Here is a 24592-nt window from a genome sequence, read left to right as displayed (position 1 = left end):
CCCTGTGGTCATCACAGCGCCTGAGTCACAAGTGTATAAATAACTGGACGGGGTGTCCCTGTGCCGCTCCTCACACTGCCCTCCCAAAACAAAGAGAACATAGGCCACATGAGCAACTGCAATTTTCTATCAGGCACAAGACAAAAGTAAAAACCAGGTTTAGTAATATATGTCACTTAATATACCGTGACTATTTCAACATTATTTCACTATTTATTGTGCTATAATCCCTGAAACAACACTGTCTCAACAAAAGAGCCATTAAGACTAAAAATCTCTCAGGCAGGCTTTTTGTCCTCAAATTCAGAACTAAGCACATTACTGTGGTATCAGTAAAATTAAAACTCAACACAAGAGGGTCAAAGTGTGTCCCGAGGTAATTGTCTCCTCCTCAATGAGGCAAGTTACATATGGAATAATAGGGGGAAGTTCAGTGCACTGAGCATTTAACAGCCAAAACAGGAACGTTTAAAATACGCTGTTCCTGGTTAAAAATAATTGTACTCTAAGTCCAGTGATCATTGCCAGGGAGAACCAAAGTTGAGAAATTTCTATTAAAAACATGACTCAGAGGAAAAAATACAGGGGCTAGTAATGAAGGAAATGATCTGGGGTCACCCCCATTGGTCACTGCTGCGGTCACATGGTCGGGACATCTTTAAAAGGGAGTTATTTGGACACAAGAGGATCACAGCACCTTCCCCTCCTGCGGCCTCTGTCTCACCTGGAAGAAAGATCTCCGAAGTCAACAGGATGTGTGACGCCTTTGTGGGAACCTGGAAGCTGGTCTCCAGTGAAAACTTCGACGATTACATGAAAGAAGTGGGTGAGTACGGTGGGGTCTGGGGGTTCCCTGAGGAGGGGAGAGGGCTGGGAGCTGGCTCTGAGCTGGCAGCAGTCGCTGAGGGAAATGCTGGTTTCTGCTTGGAGGCTGCAGAAGGTACAAGAAAGAGCGTGTCCTGGAAGCCTCCTGAAGGAGGCTTGAGCCTAGGGCGTCCTGCAGATGAACCAGCAGTGAGGGAATTCTTAGTGATCCATAGAATGACAAGGTGTTGCCTTCATTGCCGCCCTTGTGTCTCTGTGATTCACTTGGCTCTTTGTCCATTTTTAACATCTCCTTTTACACAAAAATTTCGCAATAACTTTGAAAGAAAAATAGACATTTTGTGTGGCATGGAGTAATTTGTGCTTTAAATGGAAGCTATGATATTGCCCTTCTTAGAAAACATCATGTTGGAAAATAGATTTCAGCAATTGTTTTCTGTCTCAATGTCACGGTAGTCAAAGCTTGACTTCAGGAAAGACTTTTCTGGGGGGTTACACATTCACTGGTTTGGGATGATGCGGGATGTCAGAGAGCTAGTGAGAGCTATGACATCGGAAGGGAAGCTTGTCAAGTGAGGCGCATGCAGAGCGCGCCTTTCCCGTAGCCGCACAGGTTCAGAATGATTTGTCCTCTGTCCCCACTGCTTACGTGCTGCTGTGTGCAGGCTCACCAAGCATGGCTGGCAGCAGTATAGTGGCCAGCAGCCAGTGATGCACTTTCCCATGAGTTTCTGCCCTGAGCCCTTCTCTCTGGGCCTTCAGAAGTCAGATCCCATACCACAGAGTGTCTTCATTAAGACAGGACCCCCTAAATTTTCAAAGGCTTACCCTTTCCCTAAGTTCCACAGTGGAACCTTTAGGTTATCTGTCAATGCAGTTCTCTTGTTTGCAGATAAGAAGAATGTCAGGAATTTCAGCATGACTGATCTTTTGGCATATCGGCTAGCAAGTCAGTATGATAATTACTAGGTACTGACCCAGAAACACCAGGTTTGGACCGCTTTTAGCTATCAACTTTTTGAAACAAATATTTTTGAGTTGTGATATTTATATCTAAGTTATAATAACAACACTTTAAATTGAGAAAGACTCATAATTAAAGGCAGTAAGGTATTTCCGGAATGGAATTGGCAGCGGTAATTGCTGCACAGTGGGCAGGTATTGCCTTCTGCCCACAAATAAAAAAAGCGGCAGCTTTTCACAGGCTCCGCCCCTCTGGAATCGCCTTCCACACTTCATCCCTTCCCAGCACGGGTTGACTGTGGCAGAGTGAAGATTCAAGGGGGAAATACATCCCTTTCTCACAGTGGCTACTTTTTAGACAGAGAACTAAGTCGCAGGCTCCGTGTGCACCACTTGTGGGGCGTTTCTCTCTCAGTTCAGCCTTAATTCTACCCTGGGCTCACTTCTATCTTAAGCATTTGTGTTGGAAAAGTTAGCCCGGCTGTGGTATGGGAGTTCTGTGTAGCCCCTGCAGAGAGAGGAAGCTGTTAGCGTTCATCTAAGGCTGTAAGTGGCTCACCCTCTGCAGGAAAGTGTTTCCTTCGTTGAAACAAACAAGGCCTGAGTGATTGAGACGTAAAGTGCTAGTTCCCAATCTATTCTGAGCAGCGGAATTCTGATTTCTTGAGTTCGAAAGATTTACTGAGCTCCCCCTTAATTTTCCTTCCACATTTTGGGGAATGGTATTGGCACTCTAAAATGGCACCGTATGTAGGAATCATTTTTCCTTTTAGAAAAATTAATCAGAGATCTTCATTTCATGAAGGAGTGACACATGAGGAGAAAATTGGGTTCTGTACATCAAAATAGATGAACTTTTAACCTGCTCACTCTACATCAAGCCTGGTCTCTGACTTTAAGAGTGAAGCAGTCTCAATCATAAACACAAAATAGCGAGAGATACATATACATATATTATTGCCACATTATTACATGTTATAGATATGCCAGCATATATAGAAAATACACACACGTCGAGGTGTGAAGATTAAATCTCTTTATTGATTATGCTGAAATCAATGATGAGTCTCCTGAAGCGGAGAAGGGGAGAAGCTAAGAGTAAATCTGAGGGATCGCTCCTGAGAGTGTTCTCCGGGGGACTAGGAGCAGCGCGCTTAGCTGCATAGCTTGTTTTAAAGGAGCATCATGGAATCTGGTGTCTGTTTCTCCGTGGACACAAAATGAGTAAGCTTGACATGTTTTCTGTCCTAACTCCAGGCGTGGGCTTTGCCACCAGGAAAGTGGCCGGCATGGCCAAGCCCAACATGATCATCAGCGTCAACGGAGACGTGATCACCATCCGGTCAGAGAGCACTTTCAAAAACACGGAGATTTCCTTCAAACTCGGCCAGGAATTTGAAGAAATCACCGCGGATGACAGGAAAGTGAAGGTGAGGACCGGTGGAGCTGGTGCAGGGTGAGGGCCTGGCTTTGGATGCTATGGCCTATAACCGCCATTTCAAGACAATGGGCGGGCGGAAGGCTTCCCCTCTGAGCTCTCTCACACCTACACTGTCGCCGCCCTCAGAATGAGGATGACACGTTACTAAATTGTCCTGACATTAAAAAGGATTAGGATATTTTGTGTGTCATAAGTCGTGTCTATGAAGCAAGTTAGAGCAATAAAACTTTAGAGGAAGTTTATAAAAGAAAGCCAATCTAATGCCACGAACCCCACGTACACTCTGTCATCTAGCTCCTTTCGAAAGATAGCCTCTTTTTTCAAGTTATAATGTTATGTTCTATGTGTTCTATTTCTGTTCAAAATATGTAAGTTGATATACATATACATGTAAGTTCTACATTATTGTTTTTAAGACATCTTCTTTCCTTCCTTCCTTTGTCCCCACCTCCCTCCCTCCCTTGCTCCCTCCCTTGCTCTCTCCTTCCTTCTCTCTCTTCTCTCTTTTTCTTGTTGGACTATATTCTTGTCGTTTCGAGTAAGGGCCTCAGGATATTCCCCTGAACCAAGATTCCATGTTCTTGATCTTATTTTTGGCATTGAGATGCAAACTGCGGTCTCCTTTCCCTGTGTCTGCAGAGCCTCATCACCCTAGAAAACGGGGCCCTGGTGCAGGTGCAGAAGTGGGATGGGAAGTCCACCACCATAAAGAGGAAGCGAGAGGACGACAAGCTGGTGGTGGTGAGTACCCTGCATCCTGGCCTCAGGACCCTCACTCTACCTTAGCAACCTACCAGATTGATTAGGACAAAAGGTTCATTTGCAGTATTTGTTTATTTGGAGCTTAGGGTGGAATCTGGGCTACTCCTCCCAGCATGGTTTCCCCTGCTTCCCCCTGGTGTCACAAGCTGCCTCATGCAACACCCTCACCAGAGTGTGTTCTGTTCTTCTGCTGATATACCCACTTACCATGGAGATTTTCCAGCTCCCTGAGAGAAAGACCTGTGTCTTTTTGGTCTTTGCATCATCCTAATGTAGTCCACTTGGGGATGGATGTGCAATACAAACACAGCAATTCTAAAACATGTATTTTTGTTGACTATTATTTGCTTTCCAACACCGAGAAATAAAAACATTTGCACATGGTTGTCAGTTTCTGACCATGGATTTGTGCCCATGTCTAGGAATGTGTCATGAAAGGCGTCACTTCTACCAGAACTTATGAAAGGGCGTGAGCCAAGGGGAGTGGCCCTGGACTGAAATCTGCATCGAGCTCTACAATACTTGGTTGGATGCATTGTTTTTAAAAAGATGATTTCCCACTAATTAGCAAGCAACTAATTTTCCCAGAAGCTGGATGTTATTGAATATGGTTGTGTTGATTAAATAAAACATTTTTAGATTTAGAAAGAGATGCAATGATATTTTTATTGTGTGTCTAATTTTATTGTGTGTCTACACATAATTCAGTGAAGAAAATAGAAAAGCTGCATTATCTTGGTTCTGATAAAAGTAATAAGATCTTTCATAATTTTGCATAGTAGAAAAGTCAGTGTCCATGAAATGTCCCAGATAAGAGAAAGTATATAGGAACCAAGACTGAGTATTAAGCCTTGCTTTAACATAGCTAAGTTAGAAGCTATCTGCCCAAGACCAAGGGTAACTTTAAACACAGCGCAGTTATCCACATCCATGTGATTCAGGCATGCACATTCATATCTGCCCTGTCCTGGGGCATTGTGACTCGGCAGTGCTGTAGAAAAGCACTTTGGTCTCCACGTGTGTGTGTGTGTGTGTGCGTGCGTGCATGCGAGAGAGAGAGAGAGAGAGAAAGAGAGAGAGAGAGAGAGAGAGGTAAGGGGGAGAGAGAGAGAGAGAGAGAGAGAGAGAGAGAGAGAGAGAGGTTCTTATTACGTAGCCCAGACTGGTCTTGAACTGCGGTTTTCCTGCCTCAGCCTCTGGTGTTCTGCAGTTATAGGTATGAACCAGCATGCTCAGCTAGTGTAAAATTCCCAATCTAAAACAGGTAATTCAGTCAGTCTTTCATTACTTTAATAAAACTTTGAGGGGGGCTGGAGAGATGGCTCAGAGGTTAAGAGCACTGGCTGCTCTTCCAGAGGTCCTGAGTTCAATTCCCAGCAACCACATGGTGGCTCACAACCATCTGTACTGAGATCTGGCGCCCTCCTCTGGTGTGCGGGCATACATCGAGGCAGAATGTTGTATACATAATAAATAAATAAATCTAAAAAATAAAAAATAAAATAAAACTTTGAGGCTGTTTGCTTTAAAAAGAATAAATTGCCAGGTGGTGTTGACATACACCGCTAATACCAGCACTCCAGAGACAGAGGCAGGAAAATCTCTGAGTTTGAGGCCAGCCTGATCTACAAAGAGAGTTCCAGGACAGCCAGGACTGTTACACAGAAAAATACTGTCTTAAAACAAAAAACTAACAAAAAAAAAAAAGGTTTTCTTAGCTGGAGACTGAAAGGTCAAGCTTGTGCAGCCCCGAGAGTTGGCTCTGACCAAATGGTAGGTGTTATCATGGGAAATGATAAGGGAGAGGGACATCTCTCCCTGATACACAGCAGGGAGGAGCCATTCTTGTCATGGACAACAACTTGTTCTTGTAGGGTCTGGCAGGACCCACTAATCCCATGAGAGGAATTTCCACACACATTCTCACCCACACTGACCTAACAACCTTTTAGTAAGCCCTACCCTTTGATGCTTCCAGTATCTTAACACACTGTGCTGGGCGTGCAGCTTCCAGTACTTGAACCTTCAGGGAGAAAAACACATCCAAGCCATAGCAACATGCTCTGCCTAGCAGCTATGCAGAAGCCATGCCAGACATCCCATAATGTTCATGCTAGGCAATCATGACATGCTTGTTCATAAACAAATATGCAATGTGTACAGTGGCTTCAAACATTTATGCTTATAACCTTTTTACTCAGCTGCAAATCTCTATGGAGTCACTATATCTAAAACATCTGTGCACACACAGGCATAAAGCAGTGAGGTTTGAAATGTATGCATACACACATGCAATAGCAGCGAAGTTTAGTGCTCATACAAATATAAAACAGGTTAAAAACATTCTTGTACACACAAAGACAACCGTCGGGTTTCTCCGGAAGTGTATGTGTGCAGATCTGTGCTGTACTTATGTGTGTTCATGCATGAAGCACCTCTACGTTGAGGTTTTGCACACATGAAGTAAAGCTTCTAAGTCACAAGGTTTATATTCTAACAAAACAAAACTCCATTCGAGCGTACAGTTCAGGGATAGTGAGGGATCTGCTGAGCAACAAGGCAGACTCAAAAAGCAATGTGTAGCATCTTCCTTCTGTCTCATCTGCAGATGTTAAAGGAAAGACATCCTGGGGTGTGGAAGGGAGATTATTTAGGGTAAGGCAGAAGTGTGGATTGAACCAGAGCACACTATATAAATATCTTCAAGTATCACATTACCTCACACTGACCTCATCCAATACGTATAATTAATACATGTTAACACAAACTGAGAAGTATTAAATCTATACTGTTATCATTGTGATGTCCTCTTTAGAACACAGTTCCAAAGCTGTTCATTTCCTGCCCACCCATTGTATGTGTAACACCCTGGTTTAGAGGGACCACAGAAGAGATTAGGCTCCTTGTCAGAGAATATTTTTTAATCAAAAAAATAGTGAGGCCCACAATTTGGGTTCACTAGAGCTGTGTAGGGTTGTTTAGAATAGTCTTAATAAATATTGGCAAACCTGTAGTGATTTCATTTATATTTTAATAAATAAAGCTTACCTAAAGATCAGAGAGTAAAAAAGCCCCACTGGTCAATCTTACAGACCAGGTAGTGATGACACACACCTTTAATCCCAGTAGTCACACTAGTTTGCCATAGAAACTGGACAGTGGTGATGCACACCTTTACTTCCAGCCCTAGAGAGGAATATAAGATGGAAGCAGACAGCTTTCAGACAAAGTCTCAGGCTGAGGAGTCTTGGGAGCAGGATGGGCATTTCGGATTGAGGTAGAGGTAAGAGCCAGGGGCTGCCTGTTTTGCTTTTCTGACCTTCTGCCTCCGGGTTTTTATCAAACATGCAACATAAATCAGTATTTACTTATTAAGTATAATAATCACTGGTTTGCCAGTATTTATTAAGAACAAACGTTGGTGTCCGGTCCTTTGCATGATGTACATCATTGATAACCAAAATGATCGGATGGGAGGAGCCGTTGTTTCCATGGAGACGTGGAAGCTGAGGCTCAGAGCACTGATCACCAGAATGATCTGGTGGGAGGAGCCATTGTTTCCATGCAGACCTGGAAACTGAGGCTCAGAGCACTAAGACAAAGGGGGAAGGGGTGTAGATTCTGAAGTTCAGCAGTTATCCTGGCAGGAAGTAGGTCTGGAGGCCAAGTGTGGTACCAGAACCCAATGAGACAGAGTTCTAGGGGATAAATTCAATCCTTGCAATGTTTGAGAAGGCACAACGGGAAGCACATAATAAACTAAGGTTAATATTGGTTGGTTTCAGCTCTTAACACAGCAGCAGAACAATTAATGTATAATCAATGCGTGTTAATAACATTGTGCGTTCTGATGTTGATATCACTGGTTAGATGCGCTCTTTACAGTCTACAGCCATTCATCTTCTGGGTATCTGCTCCACGAGTAACACCTTGACAGAGAGAGGTCAGAGAAATGAGGCGGGTACTACTCTTCAGGCCTTGGGAATCTGATGGGCCCAAGTCTAGGGAGCACACATCCCGAAAGACCTAAGATAAACCTCCCTCCCTCCCTTCCTCCCCTCCTCTGTGCGTGTGTGTGTGTGTGTGTGTGAACATTCTTACTGAAGCACATATACCACAGGGTGTGTAGGTCAGAGAAAAACTTGCAGGTCTCATTTTCATCATGTGGGCCCCAGGGATTGAACTCAGGTCATCATGTTTGGCAACAATCGCCTTTACCCACTTAGACATCTCTCAGCCCCTGGAAGTGTGTTTGGATTTATGCTTGCAGTTGATGATTACAGAGGTCATACACAAAGGCCATCAGTCACACACACACACACACACACACCTCACTGTTGTAGCCCTGTCTTCTTAGACTGAAGAAATCCAAGGTATTAAAAGTTCCATTAAATGCAGGATGTTTACATGACCAGCTCTTCTCCATTGCATTTTTCTGTTCTCCCCTTTCAGGAACCAGTCCTTAAGACTAATAAATTCAGAAGAAATCTTAAGGAAGAATGGAATTGGGGAGACACAACAAAGGATTTAAAAAAACTAAAGTTCAGATAAGATCTGAGGCAACTGTTGATCTTACTTCTCAGGTTGGTCTCTAGCAAAAATAATAGAAATGAAACAAATCAAGAAAAATGCCAACAAAGACTAAGGAAGAAAGGAGGAGAGTACTTTGTTATCAGAGCCATAAAGCAAAGGTTTGATTCTGGCCAAGTCTCGACAGTGGCACTGGCCATGCAAGCCAGAAATCAGACAGAAAATTAATTATGGAAAGGCAGTTAATGAATTTGATCATTATGGCTACATGGATAAAGGCAGGGGACACTGAGCATCTCAACCCTCCTCAGGTGTATGGATCTGAGCCTCAACTGTAAACAAAGAAGAAACTGAGGGAGGGCAAGCATTATACGTAACCAATGTTCTTAGTCAAGGTGCTCACTGACTGATCATTGTCTCAGTCCTAGTTCTGCAAGGTGGCTTCAGTGAGGTCCTCATCGGTTGAGAGGACAGTCTAATGACCCCTATGATTGCCTCTGTTTAGGGAGAAGCCTTGCCTTTCATCATTGTCCAATTGATCCTAACTAAAAGTGATCTTGTCCTATGAAGATCTATCTGAGAGGAAATACCGTTCTTAGAACCAAAAGTTAGTTTAAACTATAACTGTAGGCAAAGTTTTCCTGTCCTAGGAGCTGCTTCCAAATTACCACACAGAGACTTACATTAATTGTAAATGTTTGGCCAATAGCTCAAGCATATTACTAACTTGCTCTTACATTTTAAGTTAAACAATATTCCTCTTATATGCTCTGTAACCAAGGTTGTACCTTTATTAGCATGGCATGTTCATCTCCTGGCGACTCTTCTGACTCTGCCTTTCTTTAGCCTATCACTCTCAGTTTGATTTTCCTACCTGACTTTATCCTGTTCAGCTATTGGCCAGTCAGCTTTTTTTATAAATCCTAGTAACATATATTCAAATAATGTACAGAAGGATTATTCCACAGCATAGAACAATAGCTGGACACTTCCAGACACTACGCTAGGAGATCTGGAGAGGGACATTGTGAAAATTCACAGCTGAATATCACTGCAAATCTTGACAGACACACATTAAAATTTTAATACATCTATGTGTAGAGTTGAAAAAGAATCTAACCCAAAGTAAAGAAGGTAAATAAACGCAAAGGCGGAGATGCCAAGTGTCAGTGTTAAGCCGCTGACTGGACATCTATTAGACACAACTGAAGAGTCAGCATTTTTTAAGATCTTACTGCAACTTGATTACCATAGTTAGTACAACACTAGATTTGAATATCCAATTTCCAACATCAACCACAATAAAAATCCCAGGACTTGCAAAGAAATGGAAAATGTCTACTCAAAGACTGAAGATGATTTTTTAGCTGTAAGCCACTGCAAAATCATTTTTAGTCTTAGCAGAAATTTTAGATTTCTGAATCCTGAATCATGCTGAAGCTTCAGAATCTACTGAAGTTATTAAATGCATTTGGGATTATGAGACAGCCATGAGCTTTTGGAAATCAGGGACAAAAATTTTGATTTGACTTTAAATGTCCTCCAGAGGCTCGTGTTTTGAATGCTTGTTTCGCAGCTTTTTGAGAGGCTGTGTAATTTCAGAAAGCACATTCTGACTGACAGAAGCAGGCAACTGGGTATGGCTCTGTGAACCGTTCACCTAACTTCCAAGTTCTTGCCTTGTATTATTTGCTTCCTGGTCAACTGATATGTGATGAGCCACTGCTATGGATGCCTACCATTGTGAGCTTACCAGGCTGATCCTACTCCCCTACCCCCGTGGGCTATAATTTCTCCTTGCTTAAGTTGTGTCTGTGTGGTGTTGTAGCACTAACAATGCAAACTAAGTACCACTCCATGCAGGGAGGACCAGAGCAAAAGGATTATCATAGTTCCAGGGAAACACCATGTTCCCACATTCTTCAGTTCCTGACACAAATCTGAAGTACTAGTTAAAAACAAGAGAGAGCTGTTTATCTCTTTTGTTACTCATTCATAAATCCTTCACTTAGCATGTGCAATGTCATTTACAGCAGGCGCTGTCTTAGGAATATAGAAAGTAGTGTCTCTCTTGATTCACTTTTACAGCAGCCTGCAGATGCCCAACAGAAATGTAATGCTATAAGCTGCATCCTCTAGTACACTTCATTCTAAGATCTAAATGTATGCTATAATAGATACCGAATAGCTCTGAACCAGATTGTCACATGCTGGAGTTGGGTCACTGACAGTGGGTGGAGTGTGCATGAAATCACCTGCCCAGCATACAAGTAATTGGCTGGACCTACACAAACCATTTAACGAAGTTATTTACAAAGATGTGTCAGTAGTAAAAGGCTTAATCACCAAGTGACAAATCTCAGGCACAAGACTGATAATTGACAATGACACCCATGTAACAGATTGGTTGTTGCTCTGTTTTTGAATATGTATCATGATGGGTGTAGCAGTGTAATATCACAGAAACAATCAAAGTGTGCAGAGCGAGACTCGAGGCTGTTCTTCCCCCCCCCCCAATTCCTCCCATGAGTGGGGAACCCTACAGGCGGTAGAATTTGACTTTCCCCTTTGTTCTATGGGCTGACTGAGTTCTAAAAGGGACCACAGGATTCACTTCTGAGTCAACCTCAGAATAACAAGGACAGTTGCACACTACTCCCTGGTCCCTTCCAGTGCAGGGAGAATGGTTGGAAGCAGTGAGGCAGGTCCAGCCGCTCGCTCTGTATCTAAACGCTGAAGCTGAACACACTGTCTCTTGTTAAGGCCCTTATCATCAGCATGATCTCTCCTGACCCCCTCTAGTGCTCTTGTTCCAGCCTCTGCTCTCTCCAGACAGTTCAGTAACTCTTCAAGTCACAGCAACATAACATTCCCCACTTCTTTATATCTTTTCTTCAAAAGCAGTTCTGTCTCCCACCTAAGTTATCATTGTTCCCTGGTGCTCAAACAGCAATATCTTGCTTGCTTTGTATGAAAAGAGATGGCTTTACATACAAAGATAAATATACATTTCTCAGAGTCAAAAAGCTATTTGACATAGCACAGATAAAAATATCGGTACTCATTTTCTGGTCCCTGGCCATCTAAATTTCCAATTCTCTGATGCAGTTGAAGGGCAGAGCAGTAACATCAATCTACCTGATCAAATGTTTGAATTGGGTCTCTGACCTACTTCAGTTGCCTGGAGAGCAGAACACGAAACAAGAAGGAATTACATAGAGGTTTAATTCACCTGTGTCCTTTTTACTTTTTAGAATGTAGGTGTCAGACATAACCCTACCCCCCCCAAAAAAAACTTCCCAAAATTTACCTGCACCATCTCAAATGCCATCTTTTAATATAAAAATGAGTTTGCAAACTAGCCATGATGAAATATGTCTGTAATCATTCCTAGACACTGGAAGACTGGGGCAGGAGGATTGCTAATTTGAGGCCAGCCTGGGATACATAGGAAGACCCTGTCTCAGAGAGAGAGAGAGAGAGAGAGAGAGAGAGAGAGAGAGAGAGAGAGAGAGAGACTCTGATGTCATTATATCACTCCTTTCTAAGGCTTAAATCACAAAGCTCTGCTCAACAATAATTGGCATCTTCTTTGTGGTCCTCAGCTATCCTTGATTGACAACAATGATACTGTTAATGACACCTTAGACCTCACTCCAAGCAACTGTAGGCGTGTTAAGTTACATTAACAATATCAATTCATCAACCCTGCAAGCAAAGGAAGGGAAGATTTTCTTCTAATGAAGGGGAGACTTGGACACTATGACTTGCACAAACAAACAAACAAAAAAACCAGCTGAGGCAGACCAAGTGGAGATGTCCTTGTTTAGGATGGGAAAACATGGGCTCGGTGTTCGTCAGACATTTGTCGGAGATTCCCTTGGGGTAAGTCAACATTAGTGTCGAGAGATTGGTCTCCATCGACAATTGTCTCCATTCGGCAGGAAAGATCTATCGGGTGACTCCTGGGTGTAAATCTCTTTGCTAGAGTTAAAAGGGGTTGACCTGAGTTACGTTTTGCTGGTTAGGTTTCTGTCTTTTAATTTGAAGGTAAATACAATGAGTCAAAGGCTGGTGCCTGGAATCTCGGCTCCTGGCATCCCATTGGTCACTTCAGGAAGGTCACGTGATGAAGATGTTCTTTAAAATAAGCTGCTGGAGGCATAGGGGTGCCCACACTGACTTGGCTGCCGGTTGTGAGTGCCTCACCTTCCCAGAAAGCTTCCCACGATGATTGAGCCCTTCTTGGGAACCTGGAAGCTGGTCTCCAGCGAAAACTTCGAGGATTACATGAGAGAACTGGGTGAGAGACACCATCATGGAATTCAGGGATTTGTGACGAGATTTTGGTGCCGGGGCTGGCTTTGTACCCTGCAATAGCATTTTCTATGTTTGTCTTTCTTGTGACTATAGGTTAAACTCATATGAGATGTTTAAAACTCCATTTATTTTTAATATTTGTTTTTCTTATAATAAATAATTAGCATTTAAAATTCTAACTAGGCTAGCAGCTCTCTCAGTTTATAGTCCATATATGTCCCAGCCGGCCCCGGTATGAAGTCGTGCAGATCTCCGGGCAGAGTGTCTCTTTAGCTGGCTCATTTCATTGAGCAGCTTTCATTCAACCCCAAACTGATGCAAAAGAATCATTGTAATATGGCTATAGATTGAATTCGTTTGGGCTTAACTTTAGTTATAAATTTAGAAGCAGGGCACTGGAGAGATGGCTCAGTGGTTACGAGCACTGGCTGCTCTTCCAGAGGTCTGGAGTTCAATTCCCAGCAACCACATGGTGGCTCACAACCATCTGTGATGAGATCTGGTGCCCTCTTCTGGCCTGCAGGCATACATGGAGGCAGAATGTTGTATACATAAGAAATACATAAATAAATCTTTTAAAAAAAATTAGAAGCGTTGTAGCAACAAATAACATCGAGAGTCTGTTTTTCTCGAGTGTTCATGCATGTGTGAGTGATATTCAATACACGGTTTAGAAGGTTTTCTTCTTGAGAGGAGAACTAGAACAGTTTTTCCTTACTGGCTGACTGCCTCCCGTACTCTGCCTCTCAGAGTGGGGGCCTGCCTGACCTTTGTCTCTGCTTCAAGCTCTGTAGTCAAACATGAGTTACAATGAGTTGTGTTGCCACAGCTACACCTTTCTATGAATTCTGGGTGAACAACAGTTAATTCATTTTTCATGATTAATAGCAACCTCTTTTATAAATAAGCCATATAGAAAGCAGAAGATTTCTTCACTTTTTGCATTTTGCCTACAATGACCAATGGATGTTTACCATTATTAATAACATATGTACTCTTTCTAAGCACCAAACCAACAATGCTTTATCCCCTCAATAAGTTAACATGCTTAAAATATAATACCTGTTCGTCTTCCACAGACAGTATTAACTTCTCAGAAGTAATAAATAAATTTCCCTACCTCTTCATGGGCTTATAGACATATTTGTTTTGGATAAAAATTTGAAGGCAAATAAGAAACTTGGAAACGGACATGGCAGTGGATAACTCCAATCCCAGCTGTCACAGGCTATGACAGAAATACAGAAGGTCCAAGGCCAGTCTGACGACATAGAAAGTCCTGTGTGGAAAGAAAATATAACATCTATATCTAATATACTAAATATGGGTCATATATACTATTATATAACTACATTTGTCTATATTTGTATATCCATATTTCTGTATTTACACATGCATCTATTTATACATAAATATAGACATAAGAATAGACAGATATAGGAGAGTAATGGGTGGGATCTTGGGCTTATACCAGAATAACCCTTGTATTGACTAGGAGCCAGGTTAAGTCTGGAACAAGGAGGGAGAGCAACTGAGGACTTACTCTGTTCTGTGGCCCTTCTAAGACCTTTCATGTTCTCTTCCAGTGCAAGCATTAGGAGGGCTGGAGGCACCCTCAGCTTACTATGGAGAAAGCTGTGGAGTGTTGAGGTGGAAGCCCAGGCTTTGGCCCCCTTCTCACAGTCCACACATCTGTTCTTCTACACCGAGGCACACATCAATAGTCTGAACGGGCAGTAGATTTCAATATGTGTTCAGAGGGATGAGTCAGTTTCTGTCTGCATACTGCAAAAGTCATATTTGACAATTTAAAGTCCCCAATCTGAGCAGCAGGGCCAGGGTTTGCACCACATCCTTCCCACACTGCCTTTGCAAGTTTCCATAAGGTAAAATGCAAGCATTTGCTCCCCTAAAAGTCATCCAGCAAACATGCATTTCATATTAAGCACCAATGTTTGAGAAAATGAGTTTAGCTTTTCAAGATGGCAGAATGACTAGCAGCAGCACGGAAGGACCTGGCTTAATCTAGAGACTAGTGACAACATCAGATAAGACACTGTGGTTGGAAATGGTGGCACACACCTACAAGTCTAGGACTCAAAGCAAGAGACAGGAGGATCTTGAGCTGAAGGCCAGCCTGTGCTATGTAATGAGACTCAATTTCAAAAGAAATAAGGCTGTATACCAGTCGAGCTTTCAGTGAGGAAGGATGCATTCATTAAGTGCAGGTGTGCACGATGGTGGTCGTACATCTTCCTGAATGTGTGAATGTTTCTTTGTCTATCTTTCGTTGTCTCTCAGGAGTGGATTTTGCAGCCCGGAATGTGGCAGGTTTAGTAAAGCCAACTGTTAATATTAGTCTCAATGGGGAAAAGATTAACATCCAAACAGAAAGCTCTTTCCAGAACACGGAGATCTCCTTCAAACTAGGGGAACAGTTTGATGAAACCACCGCAGATAGTCGGCAAGTGAAGGTGAGTTGGAGTTAAATCTTGCTGTGCTCAACCGCTGTGGGAACAGGTGGTTGGTAGGGTTCATTCAACAGGTTGACTTATTGCTAAGTCTAGTTGGGCTGGTTTGAATCTGTGCAAGCCAAAAGTCAATACTTTGCTAATTATTCAGACAGCTTAATGGAGTAAAATGTTCCTATTAGTCTTTCTGTCGCTGTGGTTTGAGACAAGGTCTTATTATATAGCCTAAGCTGACTGCAACTTAGTATTCTCCTGCTCCTGGCCCTTGAGTGGTAGGGTTACCGATGTGTACCACTTTGTGCGGCAATCCGCACTCACTCATCCTCTTCCCCTGACTTGTTTGTTATTGTATGAAAGGTCATATAGACTAGAACAATTATTAAGGTCAAAAGGTCAAATAGCTTGTGGATTCTAGTCTATGAGAATATGAATTTAGTTGTTTCTTGAGACTTCTATATTGACTGTATTAAATCATAACAGGAACCAAGGTGAGCATTATGAAGAAGAGAATTTCAGATGTGAAGTTAAACTGTAGATGTCTAGTTCTGTGATAGGTGGGAAGTAGTGAACAACTCCTAATCACTTTCTCTGTATTTATAGAGCATCGTAACATTAGAAGGTGGGTCAATGATCCAGGTCCAAAAATGGCTCGGCAAAGAGACAACGATCAAAAGAAAAATCATGGAGGGGAAAATGGTAGTGGTGAGTGTTCCCCAAGTTTACATTTTTACATGCTGTTTTGAATGCATGTCAGTCAAACTCCTTAACCTCCTTTGTAGCCTGAATTGAGGGCTTGGTCTGCGGAAAGAGGAAAGGTTGGGTCTGACCGGTCAACAGTCACCACTAACACATCTCTCTGCTTCTAGGAGTGCACCATGAACAACGTTGTCTGTACTAGGACCTATGAGAAAGCATGAAGGAAGAGATGACACCAGAAAGAACTTGGCCCCTGCAGAAAACTTGTTGCTGAAGAAAATCAGCATCAGGGACAGTGACTTCAAAACATTTTCAGGATAAATTTTGCCCAATAAAAGCACTCACTGAAATGCAGTTTTCCAACTGTTTGATAATGAAGGTTATGGACGGCGTGAGTTTCTTTTCTGTTGCTGTGTAGAACACTCTAACAGAAAGCCACATAGAGCGGGAAGGGCTGACATTAGTTCATGGTTCCAGAGGGGATACTGTTCTTTGTCTCAGCAGGAAAGGCATGGCAGCAGAGGTGTGAAGTAAGAGGGCAGTCAGGAAGCGGAGAGACCACCTTTCATCCCTACACTGGAAGGAGGGTTCAGGGCAGGAAGTGGAGCCAGACTATAAACCTCAAAACTTGTCCGTCATGATGTACTTCCTCCTGAAGCTCCTTCCCACAGCTTCCATAACCTTCCCAATTGTATCATTATCTGGAAACCAAGTGCTCAAACATGTGACTCTTTAAGACTCAAACTACTACAGGAAGTCTGCAGAATTAGTAAGACAGGAAGTTCCTGTTAACATGGCTAGATCTAAAACCACCCAGGAGACAAATCTCTGGGCTTCTTGGTGTGGGAATTTCTAGATTGGATTTGCTGAGGTAGGAAGACCCATCCTAAATGTGGAGACCCCACTCTGTGACAGGGGTCCTGGGCTGAATGAAAAGCAGAAAGTAGGCTGAGCACCAGCCCATTCCTCTGGACTGTGACCGTGGCACAGTAGGATTGACCACCTTAAGCCCCACCTCCGTGACTTCCCGTCATGATGAACTGTAAGCAGGGATAAAAACTTCCTTCATTTAACAAAAGAAAGAGAGAGAAAGAGAGAGAGAGAGAGAGAGAGAGAGAGAGAGAAGAGGAGAGGAGAGGAGAGGAGAGGAGAGGAGAGGAGAGGAGAAGAGAAGAGAAGAGAAGAAAAGAAAAGAAAAGAAAAGAAAAGAAAAGAAAAGAAAAGAAAAGAAAAAGTAAAAGCACTTACTTCTTTTGCCAAGGGCTCAGGTTCAATTCCCAGTACCCACACTGAGTGGCTCACAAGATTCTTATAACACCCTTTTGGCCTCTACAGGCAAGTGCACACTTGAACACACTAAACACACACAGGCACACATGCATACATGTGCATAATAATCAAATAAATCTTGCACGTCACCTTGCACTGGGTACAGAAGAAAAATAGCAATTCTCACCCCAGTGAGTGATATACAAGCCACTGTTTATTCTCATGCCAGGAGAAGTTGAAACAGGAATGAGACCAGACTTTATAACCCATACAAAAAACAAGTTTTATTTTTGAAATTTCTTTTTACAGAGAATAGCAGTAATGAACCGTTACATGAAAGACAGGCTGAAATTTACAGGAAAACGAATCTTTTGGATAGCAATCATACTGATGTTACTGTTAGTGCTAGCACCCAAAGAGAGCTCATCACATTTCTTCCTGTTGTACAACAGTATTTCATAAATCAAGGATGATGTTTTCAACATTTGTAACAGGTTTTAATTTTCACATACACATCCATAAAATAATCATAAAAGGCATATTTTCCACTTGATGCACAAAGACAATAGACTATCTTCAGGGCAGGAATCAAAAGTAGACGAACATTAGGATAAAATGGCAGGTCACACTTACACATGCTCCTTTACAGGATAAAATACCAGGTCACACTTACACATGCTCCTTTACATGTACTTACAATCCAGGGAGACCATCTAGGGAGAAAATAAAGTTTATTGCTTTTGTAATTCTTACCCAGTCCCTGTGCCCTCATCCCATGGTGGTGGTGCAGAGCAACCATCTGACCACCTGTCTCAGCAGTGGGGCAGATCAGATGTTGCCACTGAGATGTACAGAGAAGTGGTTGTGGGTTAAGGACCCGTCAGAGTCAGTCTTGCGTCGTCATCTCCGGTCATTAATGGCTACGTGGGAGCCTTTGATAGGTGCCTCACCACTTCATTCTACCCCAAATGGAGACGTTTCTCCTCCTCAGGGTTGTGATCAGCATAAAGAAGGACAAAATAAGGCCAGCCAGCCCAAGCAGTCATCTCTCCTGCGTCTCATTCCCTGTGACAAGGCACATATACAAAGAGCAGGAAGGATGCCTCTGGTAACCAGTGGCGGCCGACTCCGCAGACATTGCTCAGAGGCTGGCCGAAGGTAACCCAAAAGAAGTTTCCTGTGAATAAAATGAAGATCTGGCTTACTCTGTAAAAAAGAACAGATTTCGGACACTGTCTATTAAAATAACTGTTCAACATGTATGTCACAAAGTAACAACATCAAAGTAATCTTTCTTGCTCTTCAAATCAATAAATATTTTACAGATGATGGAACTGAACACAGCTCCCACCCATTTAGTAAGTCATAAACACAGATGAATGTTCCCTCTACACTCAGGATCCCATTGTACATTTCACATTGGGAAATGATATCATTTGCCAGTAGTGGTCATCCATGTCTTTAATCCCAACACTCAGGAGGCAGAGGTAGGTGGATCTCTGAGGTCTTGAGGCAAGCCTGGCTTACATATTGAGTTATATACCAGCCAGAGCTACACAAATGGAAAGAGAGTATGTGGGGGGGGCGGGGGAGGGCTGGAGGGATGGCTCAGTGATTAAGAGCTTCCAGATGACCTGGATTCTATTCCCAACACCCACATGGTGGCCCACAACCATCTGTAACTACAATTCCAAGGGGATTTGTTGCCTTCTTCTGGCATCCGTGGGGCACCAAGCATGCACGTGGTACACAGACACACTTACAGGCAAAACACCATGTATATAAAGATACAATAATAATAAAAAAAATTTAAAAATGATATCAGGACCTAGGTATGTATGTGTATATATATATGTATGACTCAGTGGGTAAAAGTGTTTGCTTTTCAGGCATAAAAATTTGAGTTCAATCGTTAGAACCCACATAAAAATACTCGGTACACTGGGTTCCCTTGTAATCCCAGCACTGGGAAGGCAGAGACAGGTGGGTGGGTACCTGGGGTTCACTGGCTAGCCCATCCTAACTTACTCAGTGAGTTCCAGGCCAGTGAGAGGCCTTGCTTAAACAACAAAAAAGATGGAGAACTTCTGAGAACAACACCTCAAGTTGTCCTTGGGCCTCCACAGTCACACACAGATTCACATGTACACCCAGAAAGAGTATGTGCACGCGCACGCACGCGCGCGTGCACACGCACGTGCGAGAGAGAGAGAGAGAGAGAGAGAGAGAGAGAGAGAGAGAGAGAGAGAGAATGGGAATATTATGTGAAGACTCTGTCAAAAAGTTTGAAGTCACTATGGCAGGGGTAGTTTTCCGTCCCCCAGAAATCGGGTATCTGTCTTCGGGCATGGAGGACCCTGAAGTCAATGGTCACGCGCGTGTTCTGCTCACTAGTCTAGAATGTGAAAACTATACACCTAGTTTTCGGTCCTCTGAGGGAATAAGATAGGGCTGGCTGAAAAAAACCTCCTCAGATCTAATTTTAACGATTTATACTTGAAGGTCATATGCAAATTACACTTTAGCAGCCTTGAACTACCTGAGTTTCTGGGAAAAAAATTTTAAGATGTAATCAAGGAAATAAAGGAGGAAGCATGGTACATGACTGAGTAATAAAATCATTCTCTCTCTCTCTCTCTCTCTCTCTCTCTCTCTCTCTCTCTTCCCAGTATGCTTTTCCAGTGAATTGCATTAAACAAATTCTTTTCTTCTGTCAGCACTGTGAAGGGTTGCATCCTAAAAATGTCTTCTGCAGCATTTTGTGTTGATCCCAGAAAGGTCAAGCTACTTGGATGTATTTGGAAAATGCTAACATCACTTTCTCTCCAAGAGCAAAGACAGAGGAGGCAGCAGAGCTGTGGGAAGCCCAGCAGATGCTGGAATGACCAGGGGAAGAGGTTGGAATGTAGAAGCCCTGAGTTTTACTCCTCTCCAGCAGTGCCTTCAGTTCTCAGCTCTTCAAGTAGAAATAATGGGGTGAGATCCTACACTTGTCTTTGGAGAAGATCCAGGGTGCATTAGACTGTGAAAAAGAACAAGCTAATTGTTCATAGCTCCTTCTCCCCTACTCCATTAAGAAAAATTATTAGTTACCATTGCGATAGAATAAATTCAGTTATTACCATGGTAACCAAAAAATTAGGCACTGGTATCTGAGGAAGCTATAAGGTGTCATTTTGATTAAAAAAGCAATTTTAATCTCAGCATTCTTAGACTTTAAAAAGGTATTTATTTGAAGCATGAAAGAGGAAGATTGGACTATTTGACCCCATGGTGATGCCTCAGATTGACTGCTCTCTGAAGGGACCTAGATCAGATTGCTGCTCATAACACATCTGAGAAGTTAAATGCTTAGGACCGTGGAGATGATTCAGTGGGGACAGTGTGCCATGAGTTTGAGGACTTGGGTTTAAATCTCTGGAACCCACAGGAAAGCTGGACACTATAGGGTACATTTGTAACCCCAGAATTGCTGCAGCAAGGTAGTAAGTGGAGAAAATGCCAGGAAGCTCCATGGTCAGGGGCTCAAAGAAGGCAGGAAGTAAGGAGTCACACCCAAGATGGTCCTCTAAGCTCAACACACACCCCCTCTCAGACACACACCCTCCACGCATCCTCAAAGACTTTTAAATGGAACTGTACCAAGCATCTGCTGATGTGGCCATGCTCACCTGGCTCCTCAATGCAGTTCTCATGGCCTTCTCTCTGCTGACTGCCTTGGGCAGTGACTGTCTATCACACAACCTGCATGTTTATGGCCTCTTCTGCTGACCACCTTGGACAGTGACTGTCTATCACATGACCTGAGTGTTTATAGCAGTCCTCTTAATTAGAGTGTACGACTCAATAGGACAGGAACCAAAGATGTCTCACTAACACTTCCAACAGGGCTTTGCATTTAACAGTCCCTTAAATATAAAAGCAGTATCACGGTTGTAAAATATGCCGTCCAGTGGAAAATCATAAATACTTCTGTCTGCTCATTTACCACGCAATGTTTATTCTATTTCTTTTTCAAAATGAGTGACTGCAATACAGCTGAAAACCAGTTTGCAAGAGACATTTCCATGGCAAGTTTTACAAACAGGCCTTCCTCAATTATTTTCTTTGGGTCTTTTGGTGGTATTTTCAGTGTATGATTTCAAAACCTTACCCATGTCAAGAATTAACATGGGTAATCAATTGTTGAGAGGAAAAGAATCAAGTCCATGACAATAGCAAAACTTTATTTACTCTCCTAAAATTTAATTTGTTGGAATGTATGCATCCAGGTACGTGTGTTTCTGTTGCCTGTTCTTCGCCTTCTCTCCGGTGTTTCTTAATGAGTCTCTTAATGCCTTAAACTTGCTTCAGTTCAGGTTTCTCTCCTTGGTTTTATCTGTAACTTTGGTCCATACATTGGTCTTGGAATCTCATTTTGATTCAAGCAAATCCAGTCAACGTTGGCAGTCAAACACAATTGATGACTTGCCTAGAAGAGATGATTTCCTGTTATACCATGTTATAAAATGGTATCACTGTTTTAAATGTTCTATCATGGCAGAACATATGACTGATTGTGAATCTTGAACTCCAACATTATTCTTGTGCTGTGAATCTTGAACTCCATCATTATTCTTGTGCTTAACTCAGAGACCATTGAAATCCAAAGAGCTCTTCTCTTGTGTCCTGCCTGAATACAGGGCTTGCCTCTAACAGGTGGTGTGAAAACCTTCACTGACTCCTGCATAAAAACAACACCTTGACTGTTGTACTTCCCTTTTTAATACCTTTTTTATTAGTTCTTTGAGAATTTCAAACAACGTAGAAATCAAGCCTTTTTTAAAAATTGTTTTTCTCCACTCCCCTTCTTTTCTCCTCTTCTACCCTATCCCAAGGTCCCCACGCTCCCAATTTACTCAGGATATTTTGTCTTTTTCTACTTCCAACATAGATAAGATCCATGGATGTTTCTCTTAGGGTCCTCTTTGTTGTCTAGGTTCTCTGAGATTGTGAATTGTGGGCTGATTTTCCTTTGCTTTGTGTCTAAAAGCCAGTTATGAGTGAGTACATATTATATTTGTCTTTCTTGATTTGGGTTACCTCACTCAATATGTTATTTTCTAGACCTATCCATTTGCCTGAAAATTTCAAGATGCCATTATTTTTCCCTGCTGTGTAGTACTCCATTGTGTAAATGCAAGATATCTTCTTTATTCATTCTTTAGTCGAGGGGCATTTAGATTGTTTTCAGATTCTGGCTATGACAAACAATGCTGCCATGAACATAGCTGAGCACACATCCTTGTGGTATAATTGGGCATCCTTTGGGTATATACACAAAAGTGGTATTACTGGGTCTTGAGGAAGGTTGTTTTCTAATTTTCTGAGAAATCACCATACTGATATCCAAAGGGCCTGTACCAGTCTGCACTCCCATCAGCAACGCAGGAGTGACTCCTTTACCCCACGTCCTCTGCAGCATAAGTTGTCATCAGTGTTTTCAATCGTGGCCGTTCTTACAGGTGTCAGATGGAATCTCAGTGCTGTTTGGATTTACATTTCTCTGATGGCTAAGAATGCTGAGCATTTCCTTAAGTGTCTTTCAGCCATTGTAGATTCCTCTGTTGGGAGTTCTCTGTTTAGGTCTGCACCCCACTTTCATTGGATTATTTGTTCTTTTGATGATCAATTTCTTGAGTTCTTTGTATATTTTGGAGATCAGCCCTCTGTCCAATGTGGGGTTAGTGAAGATTTTTTTCCATTCTGTAGGATGCTGTTTTGTCTTGTTGACCATGTCCTTTGCTTTACAGAAGATTTTCAGTTTCAGGAAGTCCTATTTATTAATTGTTTCTCTCAGTGTCTGTGCTACTGGTGTTATATTTAGGAAGTGGTCTCCTGTGCCAATGCATTCAAGTGTACTTCCGACTTTCCTTTCTATGAGGTTCAGGCTTTATGTTGAGGTATTTGATCCATTAGGACTTGAGTTTTGTGTGTGACAATAGATATGGATCTATTTTCATTATTCTACATGTTGATATCCAGTTATGCCAGCACCATATGTTGAATATGTTTTCTTTTTCCATTTTATACTTTTTGATTCTTTGTCAAAAATCAGGTTTGGTCGGTGTGTGGATTGGTATCTGGGTCTTCGATTTGGTTTCATTGATCCTCCTCTTTGTTTTTGTGCCAATACCAGGCTGTTTTCAGTACTGTAGCTCTGTAGTAGAGTTTGAGTCAGAGATTATGATGCCTTCAGAAGATTCTTTATTGTACAGGGTTGTTTTGGCTATCCTAGGTTTTTTACTTTTCAATATGAAGTTATGTATTGTTCTTTCGAGGTCTGTGAAGAATTTTGCTGAGATTTTGATGGGCATTGCATTGAATCTGTAGATTGCTTTAGTTAAGTTTGACATTTTTACTATGTTAATTCTACCTATCCAAGAGCATGGGAGATCTTTCCATTTTTCTAGTGTTTTCTTCAATATCTTTTTTCAAAAATTTGAACTTACTGTAATACAGGTCTTCCACTTGCTCGCTTAGAGTTACTCTAAAATATTTTACGTTATTTGTGGTTGTTGTGAAGGTTGATGTTTCTCTGATTTCTTTCTCAGTGTATTTATTATCTATGTAAAGGAGGGCTACTGATTTTTTTTTAGTTAATCTTGTATCCTGCTACATTACTGAAGGTGTTTATAAGTTGTACAAGTTCCTTGGTAGAATTTTTGGTGTCATAAGGTAAACTATCATATCATCAGCAAATAGTGAAGTTTGACTTCTTTTCTGATTTATATACCCTTCATCTCCTTTTGTTATCTCATTGCTATAACTAGAACTTAAGTACTATATTGAATAGATATGGAGATAGTGGACAACGTTGTCTTATTCCTGACTTCAATGGATAGCTTTGAGTTTCTCTCCATTTTATTTGATGTTGGCTGGTGGGTTGTTGTACATTTCCTTTATTATGTTTAGGTATGTTCCTTGTATCCCTGCTCTCTCCAAGACCTTTATCATGAAGGGATGTTGTATTTCTTCAAAGACTTTTTCAGAATCTAATGAGATGATCATGTGTTAGATATTAGGATAACTACCACCGCTTATTTCTTAGGTCCATTTGATCAGAAAATTTTTCCCAACCCTTTACTCTGAGGTGATAAAAGAAATTTCATATTCATTATGTGAGTGCCCTTTACTGTTGTTGTTTAAGACAGAGTCTCACTGTGTATCCTAATGGCCTTGAATTTGAGGTCTTCCTGACTTAGCCTTCCACAATGCCTCTTTTCATCCTGGTTTGTTTCTATCCCAATACAGCAAACTTTTGTTTCTATCCCAA

At 42.0% G+C, this 24592-nt stretch overlaps 2 protein-coding genes across 2 annotated transcripts; both read left to right on the top strand.

Moving 5' to 3' along the window:
• The first annotated feature begins 691 nt into the window (after positions 1-691).
• Fabp4 (fatty acid binding protein 4) lies at positions 692-4643 on the top strand. The gene is made up of 4 exons (XM_057790560.1): positions 692-826; positions 3046-3218; positions 3869-3970; positions 4414-4643. The coding sequence occupies exons 1-4, from the start codon at positions 754-756 to the stop codon at positions 4462-4464; spliced, it is 399 nt and encodes a 132-aa protein (XP_057646543.1). The 5' UTR covers positions 692-753; the 3' UTR covers positions 4465-4643.
• An 8077-nt stretch (positions 4644-12720) lies between these two features.
• On the top strand, positions 12721-16235 carry Fabp9 (fatty acid binding protein 9). Its single transcript, XM_057790920.1, has 4 exons — positions 12721-12824; positions 15143-15315; positions 15913-16014; positions 16179-16235. The coding sequence occupies exons 1-4, from the start codon at positions 12752-12754 to the stop codon at positions 16227-16229; spliced, it is 399 nt and encodes a 132-aa protein (XP_057646903.1). The 5' UTR covers positions 12721-12751; the 3' UTR covers positions 16230-16235.
• The last annotated feature ends 8357 nt before the right edge of the window (positions 16236-24592 follow it).

The sequence above is a fragment of the Chionomys nivalis genome, chromosome 16 (genome assembly GCF_950005125.1).
Source record: "Chionomys nivalis chromosome 16, mChiNiv1.1, whole genome shotgun sequence".
NCBI lineage: Eukaryota > Metazoa > Chordata > Mammalia > Rodentia > Cricetidae > Chionomys > Chionomys nivalis.
The sequence above is the reverse complement of the archived record's forward strand: the minus strand, read 5'-3'. Positions and strand labels throughout refer to the sequence as shown.

Coding starts and splice junctions, on each gene's coding strand:
- Fabp4 (XM_057790560.1), top strand. CDS start 754: ATGTGTGACGCCTTTGTGGGAACCTGGAAGCTGGTCTCCAGTGAAAAC. Junction 827..3,045: donor CGATTACATGAAAGAAGTGG/GTGAGTACGGTG, acceptor TCCTAACTCCAG/GCGTGGGCTTTGCCACCAGG. Junction 3,971..4,413: donor AGGACGACAAGCTGGTGGTG/GTGAGTACCCTG, acceptor GCCCATGTCTAG/GAATGTGTCATGAAAGGCGT.
- Fabp9 (XM_057790920.1), top strand. CDS start 12,752: ATGATTGAGCCCTTCTTGGGAACCTGGAAGCTGGTCTCCAGCGAAAAC. Junction 12,825..15,142: donor GGATTACATGAGAGAACTGG/GTGAGAGACACC, acceptor GTTGTCTCTCAG/GAGTGGATTTTGCAGCCCGG. Junction 16,015..16,178: donor TGGAGGGGAAAATGGTAGTG/GTGAGTGTTCCC, acceptor CTCTGCTTCTAG/GAGTGCACCATGAACAACGT.